Source organism: Danio rerio, chromosome 9, assembly GCF_049306965.1.
Source record: "Danio rerio strain Tuebingen ecotype United States chromosome 9, GRCz12tu, whole genome shotgun sequence".
In the NCBI taxonomy this organism is placed as follows: Eukaryota; Metazoa; Chordata; class Actinopteri; order Cypriniformes; family Danionidae; genus Danio; species Danio rerio.
Window position 1 is genome coordinate 58,460,001 of NC_133184.1, and position 9,896 is coordinate 58,469,896.

General features: G+C 38.1%; 1 protein-coding gene across 2 annotated transcripts in view; it reads right to left on the minus strand.

Annotated features, from left to right (window-relative positions):
• LOC100333807 (coiled-coil domain-containing protein 138-like) overlaps positions 1-9,416 on the minus strand; it is a 20,328-nt gene extending 10,912 nt beyond the window's left edge. Inside the window, exons 1-9 of one of the 2 annotated variants that reach the window (XM_073913386.1) lie at positions 9,277-9,416; positions 8,151-8,196; positions 7,990-8,074; positions 7,833-7,912; positions 4,213-4,367; positions 3,909-4,061; positions 3,389-3,508; positions 722-799; positions 45-143 (exon numbers count right to left, since the gene is read on the minus strand). In XM_073913386.1, coding sequence (XP_073769487.1) covers positions 45-143; positions 722-799; positions 3,389-3,508; positions 3,909-4,061; positions 4,213-4,367; positions 7,833-7,912; positions 7,990-8,074; positions 8,151-8,196; positions 9,277-9,360 — 900 coding nt within the window. In that variant the 5' untranslated portion in view covers positions 9,361-9,416. Of the gene's footprint in view, positions 1-44; positions 144-721; positions 800-3,388; positions 3,509-3,908; positions 4,062-4,212; positions 4,368-7,832; positions 7,913-7,989; positions 8,075-8,150; positions 8,239-9,276 lie in introns of both variants that reach the window. The other variant, XM_073913387.1, reaches the window with a different exon arrangement.
• Between the last annotated feature and the right edge of the window lie 480 nt (positions 9,417-9,896).

Below are 9,896 nucleotides of genomic sequence, written 5' to 3' on the forward strand. Positions count from 1 at the left end.
ATCACAGATCTCACACAGTGGAGAACACACACACACACACACACCTGAGGCGCTGCTTTATCTGACTGGGGTTTTTCTGCTCTGCAGGGTTTGGGAGCCACAGTTTCTCTGACTCTGTGTGTATTGAAGGACTCATACTTCCTCTGTACAAACACACATAAACACACACACATGCGCACACAACCATCCACACAAGCACACACACACAGACACACAAGCAGACATGCAACACATAACATAAACATACAAACACAAAAACACATGCGCACATTTGCACACACAATCACAGACAAACAAACATGCATGCACACACAAAGGCAAACACACAACCACACACCAAAACAAACAGACACACACAACCACACATGCAGGAGCACAAACACACACATAATTCACAAACTCACACGTATATGCACGCACGCACACACACACACACACACACACACACACACACACACACACACACAGTGATATTAAAACACATGTACAGTTTCACAGTATATTTCAGTCATATTTACACACACAATATTCCAGTTTTAATGTATTTTAATCATATAAATGTAAACAATATGCTGATTTGCAGAAGAGAACTCCATCTAGAACCTCTTTAATAGCAGAGTAACCTAATGCACTGGATTCATTCATTCATTTGTTCATTTATAATTGATTGATTGATTGATTGATTGATTGATTGATTGATTGATTGATTGATTTGTCTGACCTGCAGGTTCTCCAGTCGGGCCTGAACCCTCCGCGATTGACCCTCCAGCTTGCGGTTCTGCTCACTGACCTCATGAAGCTGCACAAACGAGCTGTCGTTAATCATCACACACACTGGCAGAGCACACACACACACACACACACACTCTACATACAGAACAGCTAGAGCAGCAGGATATGTGCTTTCAGCACCAGTATCGTAACGTGTGCATCCACAATAGTCACATGGCAGGATCTGCAATATCCAGTTGAGTTCATAGCTGAGCAGGAGTTGTAACCATAACAGGGTACAAACGTATAACTTGCATGTGTTTTAAGGACTGTGACTGCTTGAGAAATTCAGAAGAGCCTCCAGATTTATTATAGAATAATGTTTTGATAGAATAATTAATATGATGAAGACTATAGTGTTATTTTACATTTGCCTATTCAATTTCTACAGTTTAACAAAGTGACTTTTACTGACATTTTAGTAGTTTAAAATAATAATAAGATAGCGTATAAGAAATAATATCTAGAGAAATAAATGTGTAAACAAAAAGAAAACGTGCTGCAGTTTATTACAAAGTTTCTGTGGCGTGATATACAAGAAAGATCAAGATCCCACAATGCAATTCAGAAGCATAAATAATTGGTAAGAAATAAAAAGATGAGTCGGTAAATATGGAAAATGGCTAAATTACAGATATTATTTACAGTGACGCTTACTTTTAGATTTCACACACATCACATTTGAAGCATAAATGGTCTATTCACATTTATTTTTCAACCACTGGAATGCACACATATATATATATATATATATATATATATATATATATATATATATATATATATAGACATATATTAAAAATAATTTATTTACTTGAACAAAAGTTCATATATATATATATGGCATACTGTAATCAAGAGATTTCACTGAGATTGAAAGGTTTGTGTGATGGATTAAATGCATTTAAAGCTATAATAAATGATTAAGGCCTGGTAAATTTTAATGTGACCTCAGAATGTTGAAGCCTGGCATTTTGAAAGATTCCTTTAGGGCATGAGAGCGTCTGATGAAGAAAGCGCAGTATTCTCCTCTCGCTGTCGGTCAGAGATCTCATTCATCTGCATTTGATCTCGCTTTTATTATTCCTCTTCTGTGTGTTTAAAGTGCAGCTAGAGCTGTCGAATGGCTGTAAATAAATAAAAATGAGCCTCATCCAGCTTCTACTTTTAGAATATTCAGATTGTTGTATTTGCAATTAAACGTAAAACAGAGAGTAAGTCATTAAAGCATTTTTGCATATAGTGATAACACTGTATAGCTGGAAAACACTTATAGATATGTTCAAATGCATGCTTCTAGTAACATTACAATGTAAATTCTGTCATGATTTACTGTATTTATAAACCTTCATGTTGTTCCAGACCTCCATGATATTCTTCTACTAAACATACAAAAAATATGTTTTAAGGAAAATCTACATCCTTGTATAAATCAATTGTTAAACTGATCTTTATTAACTTCCATTGTATAAGACATGGCAACACGGAGGCTCAGTGGTCAGCGCTGTGGCCTCACAGCAAGAAGTTCTCTAATTTGAGTCTCGGTTGGGTCAGTTGGCATTTCTGTGTGGAGTTTGCATGTTCTCCCTGTGTTGGTGTGGGTTTCCTCCGGGTGCTCCGGTTTCCCCCACAGTCCAAACACATGCACTATAGGGGAATTTGGTAAGCTAAATTGTCCTTAATGTGAATGAGTGTGTATGGGTGTTTCCCAGTGATGGGATATGCTGGATAAGTTGGGGGTTCATTCCGCTGTGGCGACCCTGGATTTTTAAAGGAACTAAGCCGCACTGTTTATTTCATTTCTTTAATCTTTGCTCTGATGTATTCATCAATGCTTGAATTTTGTTTTATTTTTAAATGCAAATAACTCCATCCCCTTAAGAATCATTCCATTCATTTATTCATTCATTCATTCATTTTCTTGTCTGCTTAATCCTTTTATTAATCCGGGGTCGCCACAGCGGAATGAACTGCCAACTTATCCAGCAAGTTTTTACACAGCTGATCCCCTTCCAGCTGCAACCCATCCCTGGGAAAGAATCATCCCAATCAACCTAAAATAAGGAAGTCTTGCCATATAAAGAAATCTGGTTAAATTGTATTCATATCGCAATATTTAATCGCAGAAAAACAAAATACTGAAGCGTCAGATTTTTTCAATGTCGCGAGCACAACCACACACAACTGTTCACAGACAGATAAACCAAGAGCTGCTGACTGTAGGCTGTTTATGGTCCACCAAGAGTCAAAAAAAGGAAAATACAATCGATTAATGAGAACAAAAACCTTTACATTATCTGTTTTACACAATTACAGACATTAAAGAGAGCTGTTCTGCCCCTTTTACAATCTGCAAATGCGTCTTTGCTGTGACTCTCGATTGTGAGTTTGAGCTGAGAATACACACTGATAATGCTCTCACGCTCTCTGAAACTGACCCTAACTGTGACTTGGTGACTGTCGCTTTAAATGCTAATAAGACTGTTCTCTTTTCAGAAGAGGGCGGAGCTACAGGCGGCTGTGCGTCAGCATAGTGGCAGGTTGAAAGAGGACTAACATTGAAGTTATACCGTTATCAATAATTTGTGTTCCTGTGAGATGATGGCAGATCTCTCACCTGTCTCCTCATGGAGTCGTTCAGATCCTTCATGGAGTGAAAGCTGGCCTTCATCCTCTTGATCTCCTTGGTTTTCTGCTTCAGAGCCGCTTCCAACTCACTCGTCTCCTGCTGATATTGCTGTACGTCAACAAGAAAATAAATAAAGTATGTTTCTGGGAGCATTCCCTCAACGTTGTGGATAGTAATGTTCTAGTCAAGCTGACAGAATATTGTCTCAACAGCACGTCCCCACAGAGATACATGTTCCACCTACTCACTACAGTAATTACTTATGTATGAAGACATGCAGTTCACCCTGAACCTAACCCTGATCATAGAGTCAGCACAGGTGGTTAATTATTACCACTCAGCATTTCATTCAACAGAAAACACTGCAACAACAGAACATCAAATAAACATCTGCTGGATCTTAGCATCAAGATAACACTACACAAATAACACTGCAGGCTGCAGCTGGACGTGTGTGTGTGTGTGTGTGTGTGTGTGTGTGTGTGTGTGTGTGTGTGTGATGCTGGACCTGCTGCAGTGTGTGTACGCGTCTCAGCAGCTCGTCCTCCTCTCCTCTACGTGTGTGTGCGCTGTGCTGCAGGAGTGTGTTCTCTCTGTGCTGAAGATCACGCTCGCGCTCACACAGCTCTGCTGCCCACGCCTGCTGACTGACCCGTTCCGCCTGCACAAACACACACACACACACACACACACAATAGATCTCACACACTCACAGAAACACATCAGCACACACAGCAACAAACACACATGTAATCATGACAGAACAGCTCAGCGTGGAGACTCCTGCAGGTGTGTGTACGAGTGTGTTTGACCTGCAGCTTCTCGTAAATGTTCAGCATCTCCTGATAGACGTGCACTGCTGCCGCGCCGCTGGACACACTCTGGGCTCGATCCAGCTCCTGCCTCCTCCTGCTGGTCAACCCTGACGGACTGCAGGAACGGCCCAGATCAGAGGGTAGAGTCACATCTGAAGCACACACACCAGCAGGATTCAGTAACACACACTCTGAGCACCAGCAGAGAGAGATTGATCTGTTCATCTGACCCGTCTCTGTGCTGAATATGTGAACCCAACTGAACTCAACCTGTTTCCGTGTGCACCAAATTGAATTTAACCAAATTGAACCAGTTTCTGTGCAGATTATGTGAACCAAACTGAACTAAAGTGAACTGAACCTGATTCTGAGCAGAATATGTGAACCAAACTCAACTGACCTGAATCTGATTCAGCGCAGAATGTGTGAACTGAACTGAAATTAACTGAACCTGTCTCTGTGCAAAATGTCAAAACAATTTGAAGTCACCTGAACTAAGCCTAATTCTCTGCAGAATATGTGAACTGAACTAAAGGGAATTTGATTTGGTGCAGAATATGTGAACTGAACTGAACTAAGCCTGATTCTCTGAAGAATATGTGAACTGAACTGAACTAAGCCTGATTCTCTGAAGAATATGTGAACTGAACTGAACTAAACTGAATCGGATTCTCTGCAGAATATGTGAACTGAACTAAACTGAATCGATTCTCTGCAGAATATGTGAACTGAACTAAACTGAATCGATTCTCTGCAGAATATGTGAACTGAACTGAACCTGATTTGGTGCAGAATATGTGAACTGAACTGAACTAAACTGAATCAGATTCTCTGCAGAATATGTGAACTGAACTAAACTGAATCGATTTTCTGCAGAATAGTTGAACTGAACTGAACCTGATTTGGTGCAGAATATGTGAACTGAGCTAAACTGAATCGGATTCTCTGCAGAATATGTTAACTGAACTGAATCTTATTTGGTGCAAATACTGTATTTGAACTGAACTGTCTTAAATCTGTCTTAAAGCTGTGCTTGCTGGTTATAAATGTTGTCTGGATTGGCGCTGCAGACGCCACGTGACCGTGACATGTGACATCAAAAGCACGGCGACAGCGCTCCGAGATCAGACGACTGATTCAGCCGGTGCAGCATCTGAAGATCGACTGCTGGAGCTGCGATGACGACACTGATATTACACGATTGGCCGAGTTCACCGCATGACAACCACCACGTGTGTTTCAGGCTTATTATTGGACAGATTCCGTCTCACAAATTACAAAACAAACAATGAACTTTTGATCCCCTCAGTATCCTGAACACATCATGCTTATTAAGAGAGATCGCAGATTTTACTGCAGCAGCATCTTTTGTTCAGTAATCTGGCTAGATTGTCTGCACAGGTTTATTCTGCCTATTTATAGAGATGAGTTACTGTATTCAGCTCCATGAATGATATAAATGATGTATTTTAGTAAATAACCTAAATATGAACTCAAATTAGTCTTACAGACATGTAATAAAATAATTATCATCACTGATCCTGACACTCCTATAAAGATTTCTTAACAAATTAAGTTAAAAAATAATTAATTAAATATAAAAATATGTAATTATAAAATATTGTATTTCCTGTCAAGCCGTTCATGCAGAAACGTTAAAAGTGACACAGATGTACCTGCTCTTTCTGGGAAACTTCCATTTAAAGTGTTGCTCATTTATTTTGGCCTTTTTGTTAAATCTTTTTAGATTAAAATCCTTTTTTAAAAATGCTTTTATTATTTAAAATAATCCTAATCGGGGATATTTATTTCCTTTTTACGTGCTCTCTCGTTTTCCCCTTATTTCTCATGTGTTTGTTATATAGGCTACTGAAATTTAATTAATAATTCCCTTATTGTTTAGAAATGAACTATAGTTTGTAGAGACTGTATTCTGTTTTATTTGTGCTGTAAATTAGGGATGGGAAGATTAACCGATATGTATCGATACGTGGTTATGCGCGTTCACGATGCGAGTGCATCGGTTGAGCAGCAGAGGATGAATGAAATTTTGGAAGCAAATCGAGATGCATCGGTTTTTGCGAGATGCATCGATTTTTCCGAGATACAGCTTAAATTTTTAGTATAGAATGTATTTTTTATTTATTAACAAGTGTTGTCGACCTGTTTTTGGCGCATAATTTAATCGACCTACATAAAGTAAGCCTTAGCAACGGATTTGCGGATGTGTACACACTACAACTCAGTGTATCAGGTGTGCGGATGAAGCTAGTGGAGCGCCCTCAGAAAGCGCGAGAAGCAAAACAAACATATTCCCCACTGAGTTTTAAATCTAAAGTATGGCAACATTATGGATTTAAGGATGGACGACATGACAGGACAGATGCAATTTGCAAAATGTGCCGCGCATCTGTAAAATACGCGGGCAGTACGACTAATCTGAAATCTCACTTGAAGCGGCGCCACGGTGTTGTTGTGAAAGCATCTTCCAGTGTTTCTGCATCCCCGGCTTTCGCACTGCTTCAACCAGCTCCAAAAGTGGTGAGAAAAGCATTGCAAGTTTTTTTTCCGTGCGCAACAGTTCTGCTCGCTCTACGCCAATAACGAATGCTATTGCATTGTTCATCTGCAAAGATATTCAGCCTAGTGTCACGGAGAACCAAGGTTTTAAACACCTCCTCCTGTTAATTTTTATTTAATTATAATAATAATAATATTAATAATAATAATGATAAAAATAATGGGTGTCACGGTGGCACAGTGGGTAGTTTGACCACCTCACAGCAAGAAGATTGCTGGTTTGTTATATTTTTATTAGCCTGTTGTTTACAGTGACAGTGATGTTTCAAAGCAGCATAACACTGCTAGTTCACCACCTTAAGTTTTGAATAATCAGTGGCAAAATATCTTTGTAAAACTTGTTTTCATAGTTGAAAAGTTAAATCACAATTCTTGTTGTGCAATGCTAATTTTATTTATGTTGAAAGAGTGAAATATACATATTTTTTAATATATATTGCACTTATACATTCTGTTTATCTTGAAAATACTTAAATAATATGTGCTATATGTTCTAAAATGGCCCTCTACTGTAAACTGACACTCTGGCTCTGAGAGAAGAGCCAGTTTGTAAAAAAAGTCTTGGTTTTGCTTGGTTAATAAATAATCAAACTCATTCAATGGCACAGCATCCTCTTTCACATCATCTCATAAACTTGATCTAATTAATTAGTGCTGAAATATCGCATTGTATCGTGATATGGGTGTGAATCGTATAGTGTTGCATCGCAATATGTCACAAATGTATCGCTAATATATCGGATCGTATTCTTTGTATCGAGATGCGTATCGGATCGGCATTATAGCTTAGATGCCCAACCCTACTGTAAATCTTTTGTTGTTATTGCAATAAATAAACAAATAAATAAATAATCACGCAATGTGATCGGTCACGACTGCAGCAACTTTGAGCCCTGAAGTTTGCGGCTTGACGGCTCCATTTTCCACTCTGCACCCGGCTAATCTCGTTGATCACCGGCTGCAGCCGTGCTTCATGTCGAACTCACCTTAAGTGAACCTGATTCTGTGCAGCATGTGTGAACTGAAGTGAACTGAACCTGTCTCAGTGCAGAATATGTTGGTTTGCTCTGGAAAATCCTCTTCTTCATCAGTTCTCTGGTCTTCAGCGCTGTCGGGTCTACAGGAATGCAAGCAGACAGCTGTAAAATCACCACAATAACACTAACTATAGAGGAACTACAGCAGAACTCTGACCTCTGAGGATGCTCATAGAGAGTCCTGTAGACCTGCCGGAGAGCTGTTTGATGATCTGTCCTCTGTCTGAGTGTCTGACTCCTCACTGCAGATCGAACATCATCATCCTCCTCATCCTCATCATCATTATCATCAGAAATATAATCAACAGCGCTACTGACCTGCAGCTCCTTCATCAGCTGATGACAGCGCACACACATCTGCAAACTGCATACCACCATAACACAAACATCAAATGCACAGAAAACACTGAAATCATACATACAGCATACAGAACGTAAATTACATGCAAGTGTCTTCTTTATATTTTAATTGTGCTAAATATAATAAATAATACTAAAATGTAATTATTATGCATGGAATAATGTTCATCATCATTCAGCGTAACAGATAAATCACTGTAAAAATAAGACACTCAGATTTACTTTGATTACTTGCAGAAGTTATTTTATGATAACTGTAGCTCATTTACTTATTTAAATATGTTTACTTTTATTTGTGTGTCTTCTTCTACTCTTTCTGGATTATTAGGTTCGATTGTTTTGTATGTCCAATGTGAAAAGAGCAGCATGTCTGTAAGTAAATGCTGAAATAAATGCAACAGAAATCTACTTAAACTAATAAAGTAAAGCTCTTATTTTGAGCTGCAATTGCCACACGGAATATGTCATGATACGAAATGTGATGTCATATGAAAATCTTCTAGTCAGCAGAGTAAAATCTAGTGTTTTTGAAGGATTGTGGCAATAAAATAAAGATTTCAGATGACCATTAATGAGGGTTTTGGTCAATCTGGAATAATTGAAGACTTTTATTATTTCAGCAAATGATTGTTCTAAATAATACATGACATGACAACTACTGTAACACTCGATTAACACTATGTAATTTTAACTAAACTATTGTCATATTAAAGTCTCTGTTTTCTGTAAATCATAAAGAATATATATATATATATATATATATATATATATATATATATATATATATATATATATATATATATATATATATATATATGTCAGCCATTAGTTTTTTAGAAAGTAATTAAAATTAGCAAAGGGTAAAAAATATAAAGAGGTATTACACTAGCCTCCATAACAACGAAATAAATAACCCTGTAACACGCTGTTTTGTGAGGAAAATGATGATTTAATAAGAATGAAAGGCTAATCTGTGGACTGCGAAAGTCAAAGCTCCTGTCAGTTCATGTAACGTTACCTCTGATGAACATCATCAACACCCGGCAGCTCAGAGCTTAAACTCGCGTGTTTTAATAAACCTCACCTCGCTCTTCCTCTGCAGATATTTCTGCTTTAATATTTCGATTCTCTCATCGAGGTCTGAATCAGATTTGCTGCTCATCTTCATTTAAAACCGCCGCCGCTGAACTGTAAACATTCGCTGAAGCCGCAGGAAGTTACAGCACTACGAGCGAGCGTCAAAATAAAAGTCAGCAGGAGCGTCACTTGGATCCAGTCAGATCTACGGCCCAAGCGAGATATATCCAGCTGCAGGCCCGCAGAACCACACACGTTTTAGGCACACACAATCTAGGACACACGATTTTTAGGCAAACCATATATGGTAACTAACTCTTTAGCATTATCGCCACCTATTGAATTTCACAAGTATGGTTTCCCATTTCAGTCATTATTATTATTATTATTATTAAATCGTAACGATCATATTAACATCTCTGCAGTTTCTGAACTCAAATTATGTAAATAAAAATAATTGGTTAAAGACACTTATGACTTTTTTCATTTGTCCACATACACAAAGAAAACATAACAGACTGTCTAATTGTTGGATTAAGTGTAATAAACTAATTCAGGATCTTAATCTTCTCATACTTGGTTAAAATCACTTTGTTGTAAAATATAAAAAGCAAACAATAATATGTC